The 19,614-nt window shown below is 36.5% G+C and overlaps 1 protein-coding gene across 20 annotated transcripts in view; it reads right to left on the bottom strand.

Annotated features, from left to right (window-relative positions):
* The window catches only part of dpy19l3 (dpy-19 like C-mannosyltransferase 3), a 125,967-nt gene that overhangs the window by 48,447 nt on the left and 57,906 nt on the right, over positions 1-19,614 (bottom strand). For 13 of the 20 annotated variants that reach the window (XR_012382637.1, XR_012382636.1, XR_012382640.1 and 10 more), the window contains one exon: positions 6,265-6,397. The exons of 3 other annotated variants lie outside the window; for them this stretch is intronic. Coding sequence is in view for 9 of the 17 variants with exons in the window: in XM_073907243.1 (XP_073763344.1) it covers positions 6,265-6,397 (133 nt within the window). In the remaining 8 variants the exon portion in view is untranslated. Of the gene's footprint in view, positions 1-4,441; positions 5,923-6,070; positions 6,191-6,264; positions 6,398-19,614 lie in introns of those variants that run through there. 4 more of the 20 variants (XR_012382642.1, XR_012382641.1, XM_073907246.1 and 1 more) reach the window with 2 other exon arrangements.

Below are 19,614 nucleotides of genomic sequence, written 5' to 3'. Positions count from 1 at the left end.
TAGGCACTGTTTTTATAAATAAACAGCACAGTTGCAATCTAAACAACTACATTCTTGACTAAAAAAAGCCTCATACGTACATTATGTTGTCTAACAGCAGTAATATTTGTCAAACTGTAGAGTGTATCTCTGCTTGTTGCTGACTGTAGATGGGCAGAGTAATACTAACAGGTGAAGGGTGAAGAGGCCTTTGTGTGATGTCACTGGCAAAATATTGCATGGCTATCAGCCAATCAGATTCAAGAACCTGACAGAACTGTTGTATAAATATATTTAGTAGAGAATATATCAACTTTTAAATTATTTTAATACTTGTTTTGTCCTATTTCAGATTGTGTTATGTTATCCTGACACCCTTTATAATTCTTCATTGATTTATTGATTCATAAAAAAGAGATGTTTTTGTAGTTTATGTAGACATGTCTTTTAAAGTACTTAAATTGTTTGCCAATCATGTCTGGCTAGTAGAGATTCCTCTTCAGAATAACTGCTTATAATTAATTTTTTTTTTAACTAGAAATTCCACACTAAAATAATAATAATAATAATAATAATAATAATCATGAAACTAATATACGTATATGTACTTTAATGTCAACAACAAACAATCTACCATCAATTAACAACAATATATGTCATTTTAAGCCTGCCATTAAATGTACTTGAGCTACAATTGAAAATCAGTCCTGTTGCACTTTACTGAAAAAAATGCATGCTATGTAAGTGGTTGCTTTGACACCTTACTGCATTGTATTTTAGTTGTTTATCTCAAATATTTTGCCGTGATCTGACTTCCAACCTTCCAGGAGTGGCTGCATATAACACATACTTTTAGTATTCATTTGAATTGACTTCAGGCACATTCCTAGCTGTTTTTGAAGCGTTTTAATTTTGTGTTGAAGGTTGTCCTTCAACAGTTTGACATGCATTTAATGCCATAAAATATTTGAATTGTTTCATAATATACATTTCACATCATCACATTTTTTAAAGAGTCTCATTAGATTTGTTCCTTATAAACTCGTCCTGTACACAGCTCTGATTGGTCAGATTAGTAATGTGCATGTTTGTATATTCACTTTTCATGAAGTGTGCTTTTGTTTTGTAAGAAAGAGATTCCTTTTGCAGGGTTATCAATTAGTTGTAAATGTGCAAGTGAAAGTCCAAATTTCGAATTTAGTAGCTAATTTTAATAGAAACAGCCAAAAAAATACTGTAATGCTAATTGCTTCTTACCATGTACATTAAGTTAATGAATGTAAATAAGTTGAACTAAAGGGATAAACAAGAAGTGTAAACATCCCATTGAACTTAATATTTACGTATCAGGGATGTAACGATTCACCACACTCTTGATTCGATAGGATTTAAGATAGTTATCTCACAATTCACAATTCAGTCATGATTTTTTTTTTTTTTTTACAAAATTTAGGGTGAAGAGCACTTTCATTTTTTCCTAAATGCTACACATTTTTTTTTGCATTTAAATGCTATTTTAAAAACAATTTCCAAAACAAGAATAATACAAACTCAAGAAGACTCATTATTATAAACAAACTAAAACTGTGCTGAGATTTGACATCTTAAAAAGGAGATATCAGCATATCTATGTATAAGTTGAGGTCTTTGTACATTTACAATGTAAACTGACTGAGATGGCTGGTGCGGAGAGTAAAGCCTTTCCTAAACCAGGGATCAGTGTGTACAGAGGTGGTCAATAGGTCCTCTGATCCAGGAGACTGGCATAAACAAACTGATTATAAAATTACTAAATATACAGTAGAATAGAGTCAAGAGTTGAACATGATTATGAAGGTGAATAATTAATATTACTTGTATAATTAATTAGTATATTAAATAGTAAGTTTTAATGTAATAAACTTAAGAAGAGATAATCTTAAACATTTTTAAATATTCAATATTAATGAGCAAATATGCATAAACTCATTTAAAAGGAGAGAGTAAAAATAATCTAATACCTGCTTCTGTATTAGCACAGCTTTCTCTTTTAGTCTGAAAATAATCTATACACTATCGCTATGAAAACACTGATGCACTGTGTAATTTCCATAGCACTCGTCAAAGTAAGCGGAGCTGCAATTCCTCCGGTTTGCATGATTTGGCTTATTTTATTTTATTTTATTTTATTTTGCGTATATATACATCTGTGACAGTAGTTTTTCACTGTTCTGATGGTTTATGTGCATCATATTTGTTATTCTGTTAGTGTAAGTCAATGTCTCTTCACAGTATTTGCAAACAGTTTGTCTGGCCTACTTCACCGCTGTAATTTTACTCTGCCGGCTCACCTCTTACTCGCCTCTGATGTGCAGGTAAAGCAAGATTGCATCTTTAAACACAGCATCATTCAACATTTCAACTGGTTTGAATCATCACATATTTGAATCCATTTTCAACCGACTCACAGTGAATCATTACATCAATACAGATAAATGTAACTTAAACCAAGAAAGCGCTTCCACCTGACACCTCATTTCCAAGTCCAACATAAACACTTGTACCCTCTATCTCCAGTAGGAGAGTTTCAGCTTTTATTGTTTTAGTTTGAAAGGAAATTTGGGTCATTCTTGTCAAAGCAATTCTCAGAATGAAGGTGGTATGGTATAGAATGAGACTTATCTTTCTTCAGCAGTTCAGAACCGTATATTCTCCCTCCCTAAAAATATGAGAATGAACACACTCTTATTTGATCATGAGAAATCCTCCTCAGGCTTCTACCACCTCTTAACCTCAACATTCAGCCTCAAAAACTCAAGCAATAAACCTCTATGTCCTGTAGTCAAAAGGAAAAAGTAATATTACATAGAAAAGTGAGCAAGAGAACCAATCAGACGTTTAAAACAGATGAAGATTAGAGAAAGTATACATTACATATCTAAATATGTGTGTTTTGTATTTATAATGTGAGTTTGTACACACAGTTGGCGTCAGAATTATTAGCCTTCCTGTGAGTAAAATTTTTTTTAACCAAATTATGTTTATCAGAGCAAGGAATTTTTCACAGTATTTCCGATAATAAATTTTCTTCTGGATAAAGTCTTATATAATATATAAATATATAAATATATATATATATATATATATATATATATATATATATATATATATATATATATATATATATATATATATATATGTGTGTGTATATATGTGTGTATATATATATATATATGTGTGTGTATATATGTGTGTGTATATATATATATATATATATATATATATATATATATATATATATATATATATATATATATATATATATATATATATTCCACACCTAACAATAGTGCCATGGAGTTTATTTCACTTCATAAAGACTCCCTCTAATACATCAACTTCCAACAACCCGAACAAGAAATGTAATTCATTTAATTATGCCAAAAGTCACACTTCTGCTGATGAGGCTAAGTATATAACAGTGCATATGTCATTAAGAAAGCTTTTAAAAAGGATTTATGAACCATTTACTCACAATCTTCTTGACGCGGTCCATTTGTAATTTCATCAGTAAGATTATCAGCTGATTTGTTTAAGGTTCACACTTTCAGACTTCAGTGGATTTATTTCTCCCAACATCTTCACAAAGTATCTGAAGTGTTTTTTTGGTGTTGCTATCTTGTATATTTCTCACTGATTTACAGCTGCTTCATTTATTTCAAATTTACATAATCAGGGATAATTGCAAAAGAAACCGTTTGGTTCTTTGTTCAGAGAAGTGTTTCATTTTTGACGTGGATCCTGATTGGCCATCTGTTTAGTTCTGAATCAGAACACTGCATTTCTTTATATTAAAAATAAATTATGTACATTAAATAAAATATAGGCATGTTTTGTATTTTAAATATTTAGAGACTGCTTGTTACAATAGTTACGAAAAAAGTGGTTACTGTAAGTAAATTACTTTTTTTACTGAAAATATAAAGTAAGGGATTACTTTTCAGTTTTAGGTAATTTAATTACAGTTGCTCATTCTTGCATTACTGTACATATACTTGACAGTTCTGTAGAAACAGTCATTGTAGAGTCATTTGGAAAGAATTCAGAAAAATTAGGATAGGTCTGTAGTGCAGTGCATCAACATAAATGTATTAAATAAATTACAAACATATACCTACAGTAGAGAAAAGATACATTTTTAAATTAAATTCATAAATTTAATAAATTAATAAATAAAATTAATAAATAAAAGATTAAATAAATAGTGCTGTTCTGGTTTTCTGAGTCGTCGTACAGTAATTAGACACAGAACTTGAATAATCAAATGTGACATATCACTGTATACACTTGTGTTTCACACAATTGATTTATGTTGAGAGAACATGAACAAATTAAGTTAAATTATTAGTTTTTACATAGATTTGTCATAAAGCAATAAAGTTGTCTCAAAAAATTGAAGAATTGTGTTGTTTCTGTTTATTTTAAATATAGGGCTTCTGCAGGTTTCACCAAGTTAAATTGAAGACTTTTTAAGACATGTTTAAGACTATTATAAATGTTAGACTCATACAGAGCTTAACGCTAAGGAGTCTTTCTAAAGGCCCAAATGGGAAAAAAATACATTTAAAAGTACATTTATACAAATTACTTAATATTAAAAAAGTTACATAATTTTGTTATTTCTTAGACACATATTTAAAATAATGTCTCAAAACAAGCAAGCTCTAGTTGTATATATACACTTGTTTTCTTTAAAATCTTGTTTTCTTAAAAAAAATGTTTTTTTTTTTACTATAATAGACTAAATGTATGCACAAATATCTGTCAAGGTCAGTGTCCTCAGCAGTAAAAAACATGGAGAACTATTAAACAAATGTTATTGTAAGGAAAAGAATGAAAACATTATGGTAAATAGAGTTAAAAAATAACATTTTTAAATAAAAAGTGTTATGTTTTATTGAGGTGTTAGTGATGGCCAGATTGAGTATCTATACATGAACAAAAGGAAAATTAAGACATGTTTAAAAAAGATTTAAGACCTAAAACACAATGTTACAGCAAATTTAAGACTTTCTTAGATCTAAATTTTTGTTCTTGAGATTAAAGACATTTTTTCTAACTTTTAAGACCCTGCGGACACCCTGCAAAAATGTAGTTTGGACAAAAATCTAACAAATTTTTTTTAAACGTAGTCTTCATTATATAAAAAAACATTCAATACATATGAAGCTACAACCACAATCATCTGTGTGCTTTTAAATTCTCTTGAAATGCTTATAGTCAAATATTTGAAACTTTGAACTTTGAAATGACAAACTATTGTACCTGATCAACTACAATCCAATTGGACATTGCATATGTGCGCATTGCGATATCAATGTTAAAACAATATATTGTGCAGCCCTACATTGAATGGTTTCATGTTTGACAAAAATTGTGCTTAACTTTTCTTTTTAGTATTATTACTATTTTAAGTAAAGCTAAGAGGCCCAAATGTAAAGAACTAGAAGAGAACTATATTTAAGTCGTAACATTGAATCAAGTGATTAATTTACATAGTAAGTAATAAGCAAGTCCAGCAGGAGGCCCTCAATCTGTGGTCTGAGTGGGTCCTAATGCCCCAGTATATTGATGGAAACTCTATACTGCTCATTGAGCGCAGTCTTTCAGATGAGATGTTAAACCAAGGTCCTGACTCTCTGTGGTCCCTAAAAATGCCAAGATGTCCTTCAAAAAAATTGTAAGGGTTTAACCCCGACATCCTGGCTAAATTTGCCCACTGGCCTCTGTTCATCATGGCCTCCTAACCATCCCCATATCATAACTAGCTTCATCACTTTGTCTCCTCTCCACCAATCAGCTGGTGTGTGTCTGGTACAATATGGCTGATGTCGCGTAATCCAGGTGGGTGCTGCACACTGGCGGTGGATGAAGAGAGACGCGATTTGAGTGTCCAGTAAAGCACTATATAAACGTAAGGAATCATTATTATTATTATTATTATTATTATTTATTTTTATTATTATCATTAAATTACGTTTCAGGCAAAGTAATTACAAAGGTAACTTAAATAAAATTGTAATGATGTAATTAGCAATTAGTAATTCCTTACCTAATTTGAAGTAATTTTCCCAACACTATTTCTTGTATCTTCCAAACTATTTTTTTACTTGGACTTGAATAAACTTTTCACCAAAAAAGTGAGTCTGTTGTCCCACGAGACCTGAAAGTCCTGGACATCCAGCTAAGACTGAATTGTGATTCAAGCAAACTTACTGATTGTGAAAACAAATCTGAGCCTCTTACCTGTCTGGTCCTCTCCCTGAGCGCCTGGTCCTCGTAGTGTGGATGGTTTGTCAATACTCTCCCCGTACACAGCTTAATTCCTGCCAACAGCTGCATGCTGCCTGCAAACACTGCCCGTTTGGGTGTCTTCAATCTGTCCAGACAAAATAAACACTAGAGAGCTCTGTTACATTCCCTTCGCTAATATTTCAGGACAGGGGATTGCACAAGAGGCCTGGATGTCTGGTGGTGGCATTTATGAGAAAAGCTAAATCTGCAGACATTTATTTCAGGTGAACGGGGGAAATGTGAAATGGTTGAGTGAGGACAGATGCAGTCATTTGTACACTCCCATCACCAATGTCTGAAATGCAGAAGGTTTGTAGTCTGCGGCAGGTTTAAAAGGCACTCTCTTTGGATGCGATCCATCTCCTGTCATGTTATATATGTGCATAGGATGCATGCAGGAAAGTGCTGAAGCTGTATGTTATTTGAATAGCAAGATGGATGTTTCAGAGGTCATCTGTTTAACAAAAAAATAAATAAATCCCTTTCGAATTCAGCTTTAACATGCTATAAAACATTCAACACCACACAAAAGCCTGGAAAGAAAATAGAGCCCGGGTTGAGACATTCAGTGTTTTCCCTAGGTTTACACCTTTTACAATTTGTTTTTAAAATTTTGCAGAAATTATGAAGTTGTTTTGTATAAAGAAAACACTGAGAGAAACAAATAGAGAAACTTGAGCATTTTTTGTCTACCGCTTTATATGTGATACTGTGGTGATAGTTATACACACATAATTCCTTTTACTACACAATTCACCATAGCTTATACATGTCATTATGGCGGCTTGAGAAAGCCAACATACTGTTAAACTACATGAATGTATTATTCTTCCCTCTTCTTCTGAGACTAATTTCTATATGCATCTCCGCCTAAACTATTTAAGCTACAAAAAATAAACTAACTCCAAACTGGTCTGACTTGGGTTGCTCTATCTTTTCCAAATGATCCGACTTAGGGTTTTCTGAAAACAGACCTGGAAAATTCTCCCATTGACTTAACATTGGACCAAACTTTGTCATACAGACTTAAGGTTGGGCTCATTTAACTCAGACTACCAATTTGCCAATCACTGATGACCTTTCAACTTACTAACCACACCCTAGCAACCACTTATGGCATCCTAGCAACTGTCCTATAGACTTCCATTATAAAAAACTGCCATTGACTTTACATTGGACATGCTAACAACATACTAATCCATACTTGAAAGAAACATACTAAAGCAGGGGTCTCAAACTCGCGGCCCGCGGGCCATTTGCGGCCCTCAGTGCAATATTTTGTGGCCCGCGCCGACCGCTGTACACTGACAGAATCAGCGGAGCGGGGAGAGAGAGCGCTCCCCGCTCCGCTGATTCTATCCGTACACAGCGGTCACTGGCATTCCCCGCCCGCCGTGTAAACAAAGGGGCGGGGATGCCGATGACATCACCACGCACCCCGCCCCTTTGTTAGACACTGTGACGGGCGGGAAGTGTTAGGAGGGAACTCGCGCCGGCCAGAACCAAGGTAAGCTGTTCCTGCCCCTGCCTGCCACTTAGCTACCTATCTGCAGCCTGCCACCTACCTAGCTACAGCCTGCATCTTACATATATTATAGGTAGATACAGACTGGTACAGGCTGATGTGACTGGAGTGGGGAGGGGGTGTTTTATTTATACATATATACGCCTTTTTTTAGGTGAGGGCAGGCACGTGCACACATAGGGCTCAACCAGTGCAGTGCACATGCCCTTTTTAGTCTTGGATAGAAAGTGCGCTTCCAAAATGATCAAAAGTGCCCCCTCCCCCAAACTTTACTTTTCTAGTTTTATACTGTTTTTTCAGGAAGTATTTGCTGTCAGTATTTTCCGACTAAGTTGTGATGACATTGTTTGTTTTGGATCAACACGTTCGTGTGCTCAAATAAAAAGTGCATCTTTGATGATTTATTGACACTTTATACATACATTAAAGACTATAAAATTAATTTGCAGGGTGACATGGTGGTTCAGTGGTTAGCACTGTCGCCTTACAGCAAGAAGGTCGCTGGTTCAAGTCCAGGCTGGACCAGGAGGCATTTCTGTGTGGAGTTTGCATGTTCTTGTCTTGTTGGCATGAGTTTCCTCCGGATGTTTCTCCCACAGTCCAAAGACATGTGCTCATAGGTGAATTGGGTAAGCTACATTGTCCATAGTGAATGTGTGTGCATGGGAGTGTATGGATGTTTCCCATTACTGGGTTGCGGCAGGAAAGGGCATCCACAGTGTAAAACATGTGCTGGAAAAGTTAGTGGTTCATTCCGATGTAGCGACTCCAGATTAATAAAGGGATTAAGCCAAAAAAAAATGAAAGAATAAATCTGAACTGCTGTTTCTTTCAGTATTCTCTCTATAATTGCTGTGGGTCACACACCAGACATGAGGCTGAAAGCAGGCATGCATCCTTTTACCAGATTTCTTTTTTCCCCATCTGGTTGACGCAACATATTTTCAGACGCAATCTCTCTCTCTGTTGGTGGGAGTGTGTTCACTTGTGTGTGTGTGTGTGTGTGTGTGTGTGTGTGTGTGTGTGTGTGTGTGTGTGTGTGCACACATCCAAACGTAATTTCACAGAGCGCAAAATACAGAGAGATATGTAAACACACAACTATAGACAAAAATTAAATGAATAGACTGGGAATATGCCTTTATTCTTAACAAAAAAAAAATAAAAAAAAAAACTTCAACCAAAACTATCACAAATAAGCATGATCCAAACTACTGAAAATACATTTGCAAAAAGACGATTTAGAAATTACTGTAAATGTACACAAATTACTGTGATTACTTCAGCTAGTACTTTCATATATTTACTAGCACTTACATATAACAAGGGAAGATAGACAGACAGGTAGACAGATATACCCTTTTTATTTTTCTCCATTTTCCCCACAAAAATAGAAAAGGTAAATAAATAAATTGATAAAACAAAAACAACATTTTATGTGTTGGGTCGTCACTTGATGTCTGACCCAACGTAATCCAAGTCCCGGAGCAAAACAAGTCAAAACATCCGCTGATTAAAAAAGCAGCCTCGGGCACTCAAATCTCCCACCCCATGTCTGTTCAATTTGTTTGGGCAATAAAACGAAATACTGTCACAGACGTCTTGCTTCAAGGTTGCTTGCAGCTCAAACTGGAAAAGACAAAGTGTCTGTGCTTCTGAAGGTTACAAAGGATATGACGGTTTCATTTCTGTCCAGTCTGGAATGAGCTGAATTAAACATCGGATGCCTGAACAAAATATTTCATTACAGAGGAGCAAGAGTAGTCAGTGTGGGTCAACTGTGATCATAGACCATACAGAAAAACCTTGCGCTGGGTTCAATAACTGCCACACATGAAAGGCATTAACATAGGGGACAGATTCACAAACACACACGGATCGTGCAGAGTGACCAACAGCTATTTTCAATCCAAAGTTTAACAAGACAGCTATGAAGCAGCAACGAAAGAAAAATGGCTCCAATTACAGCGGGCTCAAAGTATTTGACATGACCTTCACCTCAAAGACAAACTTAATGTCTGATCACATTACCTGTACATACACCTATGAAAAAAATACCACGAGAGACAGAGGTTATTCTAGTAATAGAGTTCAGGGTAGGTGGTTTTGAGGCTTGAGGGGAATTTGAACATCAACAAAATGAAATAAAAAATAAATGAATTGAGGAATGGAGATAGTTGTATGGTTGGAGATGGATGGATTGGTGGAGGGTTGTAGATGAATGGATGGATGGATATCTGTGAACTGACATTTGGACATCTATATATGGACAGACAAAGAAAAGAAGGATAGTTGGCCAAAAAGAGATGAATGGACGAAGGACGGGAGATTGGAGGGTTGGAGATGGATGGGTGAATTGATAAATATGAATGGATGAATAGATGGATAGATGAATAGATGTATAGATGTATGGATGGATGGATGCATAGATGTAAGGACAGATGGACCAACAGGAAAAGGATAGTTGGACAAAAACTATGGATGGATGTATATCTGTAAACTGACAATTGGACATGTATACATGGACAGAGAAAATAGAAAGAAAAGGATAGTTGGACAAAAAAATGGATGGATGAAGGACTGGAGACAATGGAAGGGTTGGAGACGGATGGATGGATAGATGGATGGATTAAAAGATATGAATGGATGGATGAATGGATAGAAGCATAGATGTGTGGATGGATGGATGCATAGAGGGATGGATGAACAAACAGGAGAAGGATAGTTGGACAGTTGGAATGGACATAGTTGTATGGTTGGAGAAGGATGGATTGATGGAGGGTTTGAGATGGATGGATGGATATCTGTGAAATGACATTTCAACGTATATATGGACAGACAAAGAGAAGGAGAAAGATAGTTGGGCAAAAAGAGGATGGATTGATAGATATGAATAGATGGATGAATGGATGGATGCATGGATGTATGGACGGATGCATATATGTATGTTTAGTTGTATGCATGGATGCATAAATGGATGGATGGATGGATGGATGGATGGATGGATGGATGGATGGATGAATGGATGGAAGGATGGATGGATAGATGGATGGACGGACAAACAAGAGAAGGTTAGTTAGACAAAAAGAGATGAATTGCTGGAGGAATCAAGACAGTTTTATGGTTTAAGATGGATGGATAGATAGAGGGATGGAGATTCATGATTCGTGGATATCTGTAAACTGACATTTAGACATGGATATATGTAGAGATGAAGAGAAGAAGAATAATTGGACAAAAAAAGATGAATGGATGAAGGATTGGAGATGGTTGGAGGGCTGGAGATGGATGAAAGGATGGATGGATGGATGGATGGATGGATGAATGAATAGATGGAAGGATGGATGGATGGATGATTAGATGAGTATGAAAAGATATGGAAGGATAGATGGAGAGTTGGAGATAGAAGGATGTGTATAGAGTTGGAGAAGAAAGAATAAATGAAGAGTTGAAGATAGAAGGATCAATGGAGAGTTGGTAGCTGGATAGATGGATGGAGCTCAGTGAACTGATGTTTAAATGTGGATGTATGTACAGACAAACAGATAAAGGATAGTTGAACAAAAAGAGATAAAAAGGATAGAGGTGATAGATTATAGATAGGTAGGTAGACGAATGGATTGGTGGAGGATTGGAGATGGATAGATTGATTGATATATATGAATGGGTTTATGGATGGATGGATGGTGTAAGACAAATAGATTGATGATATACTTTAAAACAAAGCCCTTCTATGGTCCATTGTTGCAAATAAGCTTGCACAGTATATGTTATCTGTCCCTATTAAAAAATAACAAAACGTCGGCGCAATAGCCTAGTGGTTAGCGTGCCGACATAGGGTGCAATAGCACGTCAGGGCGTCGTGAGTTCGAATCCCGGCTCGACGACATTTCCCTACCCTCCCCCCCATCTCTCTCTCCCACTTTGCTTCCTGTCTCAATACTGTCCTATCTAATAATAAAGGCAAAAAGGCCAAAAAAATTATAAATGGAGTAAGTTGAACAGATCAATGGTTGGGTGGATAAAGATGGATGGATAGAGAAACAGATAAAGAAAGTTAGAAAGACAGACAGAAGAAGCAAGGGAGAAAAGATTTACCCCCCACCCACATACCTTAAACATAAAAACCAAAAACATGAATTGAACACATTCTTGACTTTATCAGTATGTCTAGTCATGTTTTCCAGCATAACTGTGTATTTGATGTGTGATCTTGTTTCAGGGTAGTATTGTCTTGTATAAACCTAGAGACTGTGCTTCAAACAAATGAAATTATCTGGCAAGACAAAAAGCACTTATGGGTCAGTCCTTGCCAAATCACACAGAAATAAAGAAGAGTACTGTTGTACCCACTCACATTTTGTTCATTGTTTCATTTTGTTAAAGGACTTCTAGCCTATAACATTTCAAGGTCTAATTATCAATGCAGGCCTCATAAGAAGATACACAAAACAATGTGTTCCCTTCATGTCCGATCTGTTTAGCGTTTTAATTGAATGTATAAAAGTAGGAACAATAATGAACAAACAGACATTAGTGATAATGAGTCCTGAAAAAAAGGATACCATTAATAAAAGTGTTTTGATTATAGGATTAAAATTTAAAATCTCTATTATTAGAAAAATTTAATATCATTTTAGTCAGGTATGGAACACTAGTTTGCTCATTTGGAGGCACTCATTTAGAGACTTTTAAAATGGCAAGCACATTCACTAAATATTCAATCAAACATGGTGAGGACAACAGTTTGTAAAAATCTGTCTAAGAACAGATCTAAAAATGTTCAGGCAAGACTCTAAAGAAATGTTCTCAAGAGCCACCTCCAGCCCCAGATGAAGGATTTTCCACTCAGACTAATTTCAATCAAATATCGTCCACAGAGAAGCACTTGGTCAACTACAGCAGAGCAGATGTCATCAGAGACAAATGATCTCCTCAGCTTTCTTCTCTTTTGCAGAGCCTTTTCTCCCCACGCTTTAATGTTTACGCAGCAAAGGCTTCAATAATAGAGTAAAGAAACTTGTGTTTTATCCTTCATCAATGACAGCGACCATAGAGCAGAATTATTGATTTCGAAAGCACATTTCATCACCAGTAATGCATCCAAACAGCCCTCACTCAATGTCATATGATTTCCTGGAGATGAGGACACAATGACAAAAGGTTTCCTGTTATTTGACACAAAGCATTAGATTTGAGTTCCATTGGCGAATGCATTCATATCTAAGTGGCAGTTCACAAAGTCTGAATGGCTTAGGAAATGTAAATCCATATATGCACAAAATCAATATATGTGATCTTGGGCCACATAAAGACTCTTATGTTGAACAGGTACATCTTTGGTAATAGCCATAAATACACAACATGGGTAATTATCGATTTTTCTGACATGCAATAAGCACTAGCAATGTTTCCATCCACCTATTTTTATGCACTTTTTGGATTTGCTAATAAAAAAAATAAAATAAAAAAAAATCAGTTAATGAAAACTCCATGATGCGCATAAGTTTTAAAAATGCACAAAAAAAATATAAGCACATAACTGAGTAGGAGAAACATTTTATTCGATAAGAAAAGATGTGTATAAACTACGATAGAAACACTTTTGCTGAACAAATTTAAGTACGTCCATTAAAAAAAGTCATGTGACTGCTATAAGAGATCATGTGATGATAAAAATGTGTGTGAATAGACAAACCAGAAGGCTGAGCACATAGTAAAACATCTGAAATGTTGTTTGTGTCATTTTTGTCAATTATTTCAGTATTAGTGTTATTATATTATTAATTACCTACAGAATCAAAAGTGTGCTCTGTGTCTCATGCCTTCGAACGCCAACACACTTTAATTGTGTGTTGGCTTTTTTTTTTGTGCGCAAGTAATTTATTATATAGACAGCTTCTCCTACAGCAGCAAATTCCGTTTTTATTTTTGATTGACTTTGACTCACATGTCTATTGCATGTCTTTTATGCAATAATCTAGTTTTGCACATAAAGTTAAACATAACTATTGTTTCATGAAGATATTTACTAAATCGCAAAGGCCTACATAGGATTGTGCGAACTGCTGGATGCGTAGTAGGAGGTGAGCTTCCCTCCCTCTAGGACATCTACACTAGGCGGTGCATGAGGAAAGCCAAGAGAATTATCAGTGACTCCAGCCACCCAAGCCATAGACTTTTCTCTCTGCTACCCTTAGGCAGACAGTTCCGCAGAATCCAGTCACGCACCAGCCGACTGAAGGAAAGTTTCTTCCCTCAGACTATCAAGGCAAGGCAAGGCAAGGCAAGGCAAGGCAAGTTTATTTATATAGCACATTTCATACACAATGGCAATTCAAAGTGCTTTACATAAAGAAGAATAAAAGAAACAAGTAAAATAAAAATAAAAACAAATAATAAAAATGCATAAAAACAAAACAAAACATAAAAACAGGTAAAATGTGATATAAAGAATGAAGAAGAAGAGAAAAACATGATAGTGCAATCTGTCGGACGCAGCACAGTGCTCATTCAGTAAAGGCACAGCTAAACAGATGTGTTTTCAGTCTTGATTTGAATGTGCCTAATGTTGGAGCACATCTGATCATTTCTGGAAGCTGATTCCAGCAGCGAGGAGCATAGTGGCTAAAAGCCGATTCACCCTGCTTTGACTGAACTCTTGGAACTTCTAGTTTATATGATCCTAAAGATCTGAGTGATCTGTTAGGTCTGTATTCAGTGAGCATATCTGTGATGTATTTAGGTCCTAGGCCATTTAGTGATTTATAGACCAGTAATAATACTTTAAAATCTATTCTTAATGTAACTGGCAGCCAGTGTAAAGACCAGAGGACAGGTGTGATGTGCTCTGATTTTCTGGTTCTGGTTAGAATTCTGGCTGCAGCGTTCTGGATGAGCTGCAACTGTCTGACTGTCTTTTTGGGAAGACCAGTGAGGAGTCCATTACAGTAATCCACCCTGCTGCTGATAAAAGCATGAACAAGTTTTTCTAAATCTTCACTAGAAACAAAGCATCTGATTCTTGCTATGTTTTTGAGATGATAGTATGCTGATTTACTGACTGCTTTGACATGACTGTTGAAACTCAGATCTGACTCCAGAGTTACACCAAGATTCTTGACCTTATTTTTTGTCATTTGACCTTTAGTGCCAAGGTACGCATTTACCTTGAGAACCTCATCTTTGTTTCCAAACACAATAATTTCAGTTTTCTCTTTGTTTAACTGAAGAAAGTTTTGGCACATCCAATTGCTCACTTCATCGATGCATTGGCAGAGGGTGTCAATGGGGCTGTAGTCATTAGGCTGTAAGGCTAGGTAGATCTGAGTGTCATCAGCATAGCTGTGGTAGGAGATTTGGTTCTTTCTCATTATTTGGCTCAGAGGGAGCATGTAAAGGTTGAACAGGAGAGGTGCCAGAATCGAGCCTTGTGGGACTCCAAACGTCATGGGTGTCCACCTCGACCTATGGTCACCTATACTGACATGGTAACCTCTACCTTCTAGGTAAGATCTAAACCATTTGAGGACCGTGCCAGATAGCCCAACCCAGTTTTCCAGCCTATCCAGAAGTATGCTGTGATCGACAGTGTCAAATGCAGCACTGAGATCCAACAATACCAGCACTGTTATTTTACCTGAATCTGTATTTAGGCGTATATCATTGATTATCTTTATAAGAGCGCTCTCTGTACTGTGATGTGCTCTGAACCCCGATTGAAAATTGTCTAAACACCCCCTGAAGTTTAAGAACTTGTTGACCTGGTTAAAAACAACTTTTTCAATGATTTTGCCAATGAAAGGGAGATTTGAGATTGGCCTGTAATTGCTCAATAGGGTGTTATCCAGGTTGCTCTTCTTCAAGAGGGGTTTAACAACTGCAGTTTTAAGTGAGGTTGGAAAAATCCCTGATAGAAGTGAAGCATTTACCACTTTTAGAAGATCCATTTCTAAACAGGTAAACACCGTTTTGAAGAATGATGTCGGGAGCGTGTCAAGACTGCAGGTTGATGTTTTCATAACTTGCACAATTTCTTCTAAGATTTTGCAGTTAATTGCCATAAAATCAGACATAATTTCTGATTTCTTAAGTTGTGGTTGAGCTTGTTTGATATCGACACAACTTGGCTGATTGGATGAGCTGATTGCCTTTCTGATATTATTGATCTTATCAGTGAAGAAATGAGCAAACTCATTACATTTGCTTTCAGAGAGGAGCTCACTTGGAATCTGACTGGGGGGATTTGTGAGTCTCTCTATCGTTGCAAAGAGTGTACGAGCATTATTTAAGTTGCTGTTTATAAGGCTTGAAAAGAAAGACTGTCTAGCAGTGTTTAGTTCCATATTAAAGGCATGAAGACTGTCTTTATAGATGTTATAATGGACTACTAGTTTCGTCTTTCTCCACATACGCTCAGCTTTTCTGCACTGTCTTTTCATCATTTGTACTCTCGGTGACCTTGTCCAAGATCCCTTTTGCCTGCCAGTCATCTTCTTGACTTTAACAGGAGCGATGTCATTTATGACATTCTCAATTTTAGAATTGAACAAATCAAGGAGAGAATCAACAGAGTCTGCAGATATACTTGGTGCTAGTGATATGGCCTTCATAAACTGCTCACTAGTGTTCTCATTTATGCATCTCTTTCTGACAGAGACAGATCTGTCTTTAATAGCTGGAGTGATCAATATATCAAAAAAGATACAGAAATGATCAGATAGTGCCACATCCTTAACAACAGTTGATGAAATGTGTAAACCCTTAGTTATAAGTAGATCAAGAGTGTGTCCACGATTGTGTGTGGGTCCTTGAACATGCTGAGTCAGATCAAAAGTGTTAAAAACAGTCATCAGTTCTTTTACAGCATTGATTTCTGGATTATCAATGTGAATATTAAAATCCCCAGCAATACTAAAATAATCAAATTCAGAGGTTACTATTGATAACAGCTCTGTAAAATCCTCAATAAAAGCTGGAGAATATTTTGGAGGTCTGTAGATAATGATCAGTAAGATGCGTGGAGCACCTTTTAGTGCTATACTCAGATATTCAAAAGACAGATAGTCACCAAATGACACTTGTTTACACTCATACACATCTTTAAACAGGGCAGCGATGCCTCCACCTCTCCTATTAGCTCTGCAAACACTCAAAAAGTCAAAGTTTAAAGGAGCTGCTTCATTCAGAACTGCTGCGCTACAACTGTCATCTAGCCAAGTTTCAGTTAAAAGCATAAAATCAAGGCAATTTGTGTTGATAAAATCATTGACTAAAAGTGACTTATTATTGAGTGATCTGATGTTTAAAAGCGCTAACTTAAGAGTTTTAGCTGTTTTTTCTATAGTAGTCTCAGATCTACATTTAATAGACACCAGATTTGAATGATTTGCTAAACGGCCTGATGAAGTCTTTGGTTTTCTGTCACTTAACACAACACATATCTGCTTAGAGAAAGCTACAGACACACTGGGTTCCTGCGTGTTCTGAAAACATTTGATAAAGACACTGTTATCTAAGCAGGTCCCCGACACACATCACAGAGAGCTCTTGTGATTACCAGCTGAAGATGGGGCGTTGTTGTTTGGGCCCTGGCGGTGTGATCGGAGGGCTCTTCCAGGTGGGCTCATAGGTGGTTGTGGAGCAGGCCGCTTTTTGGTTGGTAACTGGGGGCTTGCGGCAATGGAGTGTGAAAGTTTAGTTCCAGCACACACCAGTTCCTCCATCTTTTTTGAAAAACCCAAGAGTGGTGAACATTGTGACAATGAGAACGTGTCCGGTGACAGAGGCTGTGCATCTGGAGATTCTGTCTGCAGAAATATGTTTTCCTGAGGATCATTTTTGAGTGACGAGACTTGATGCTGTTCTGATGCGTCACAGTCTGCCTGTGTTGAGCAGAGGGCAACTGATAGTGTCTCTATCAACATTGGGTGTTTTGGCTGCGTGGCATTATCACTGTCCTTGGGTGATTCGTCAGCCACAAGTCCACTCAGGAGCTGATTTGAGGTCCTGTGGTCATCCGGACATTTGCTAGGTGTGTGTTTGCAATTCAGTTCAGTGGCATACACAGCTGATGGATGATTGAGGGAGAAAAAAATATTGTCCTTTAGCACCTTTGCACCAAGCTTGTTTGGATGAAGGCCGTCTGATGTAAACAGCTGTCTTTGGTTCCAGAAGAGATTGAAGTTGTCGATGAAATTCAGTCCTTTCTTGTTACATGTTTTCTGTAGCCATACATTTAGACCAAGAAGCCGTGAAAACATATTTGTCCCTCTTGCAGGGAGTGGTCCACTTATGAACGCCTGAACCTTCAATCTTTCAGCTGTTTCCAAGAGCTCACAGAAATCTTTCTTGAGCAGTTCTGACTGTTCTTTCCGAATATCATTCTTCCCCACATGGATGATAATCCGTTTTGCCGACTTGTGCTTTTTCAGAATTTCCTCAAGCTCTTTGTTTACATCAGAAACTGTTGCATGAGGAAAGCAGTATGTCATTGTAGATCTGCTCCTGAAATTCTTGATTATTGAATCTCCTACGACTAGTGTTCTTATCTCCGGTGTGATCGGAGCAGAATGCCGGTGTCTAGTCGGCCTTGAGCCTCTGTTCCATGCAGAATTAGTTGCTGAATCATGCAATCTCTGTCTGACTACATTTGGGGATTCTTCACCCATATTACTCAAAACTTCATATCTGTTCTGAAGCTGTATTTGAGTCCGAGCTGTATTTGGGGTAGAAGACGCTAATGCGGCAGCGTATGATCTGACCCCTCGAGTACCCTTTGGTCTCGCACCTTGTTTATGCCAATGCTCATTTTCAACAGTTCTTTTCTGTTTTTCTGTGCTCAAAACAGTAGCAGGAACAGATTTATGGGACTCACCGGCTGTGTGCTGAGAGAATCCACAATGAAGCTGAAGTTCTGGTCGGATCGCAAGCAACTTCGTTTCAAGAACTGCAATCTTTTGTAGAAGTTTGTGGCAGTTTGTACAGCAGTGAGAATCTGAATTAATCCGATCCAGAGGCATTTTCACAGCCGTGTCTTCCCGTCTCCGGAATGTAAGCAGCTGATAGCTGGTAGCGGGAGGATTGTTTAGACGGTAATTCCTTTCTTGTTAGTAAAGCTATATTCCAGAAAGTTTGTAGAATCGATGCTGATCTTCAAGCCGTGTTGTTTGAGCACTGTGCTGATAGGCTCAAGTTAAAATTAGGGTATAAGATATAAAAGCAAGAGTGCGAAGAGCGGAGCAGTGGGCAAAGACGTCCGAACAGTAGCAAAGCAGGAAGTAAAAAAAAAAAAAAAAAAAAAAAAAAAATCATATCAGGCTGATGAACACTTAAGACACCACATACAGACTCTTCCATACCCCTAACTGCACACCATCAATATGTAGCATGCACTGCAATCCATACTTGAAACAATACTGCTCATGTACTCATTGTACATATATCGCTGTCAATTTCACATTGTCGTTGAATTTGCACTGTCATTTTGCACTGTCATTCTGTATTTTATACTGTCACTTTTATAGACTTGTGTATTTTTTATCGGGTTTGTGAATTATAATGTTTCTGGCTTGTTTATATATTATATATGTTTAAATTATATATATATATATATATATATATATATATATATATATATATATATATATATATATATATATATATATATATATATATATATTTATCATAGTTAACAGTTCTAGAATTAAGTTTCAAAGGTGCTATATAAAAATAAATTACGATTATTATTATTATTATTATAAATAGGTAGCACGGTG

This window comes from Danio rerio, chromosome 7, assembly GCF_049306965.1.
Source record: "Danio rerio strain Tuebingen ecotype United States chromosome 7, GRCz12tu, whole genome shotgun sequence".
Taxonomy (NCBI): Eukaryota; Metazoa; Chordata; class Actinopteri; order Cypriniformes; family Danionidae; genus Danio; species Danio rerio.
This window is presented reverse-complemented; position numbering and strand designations above follow the sequence as displayed.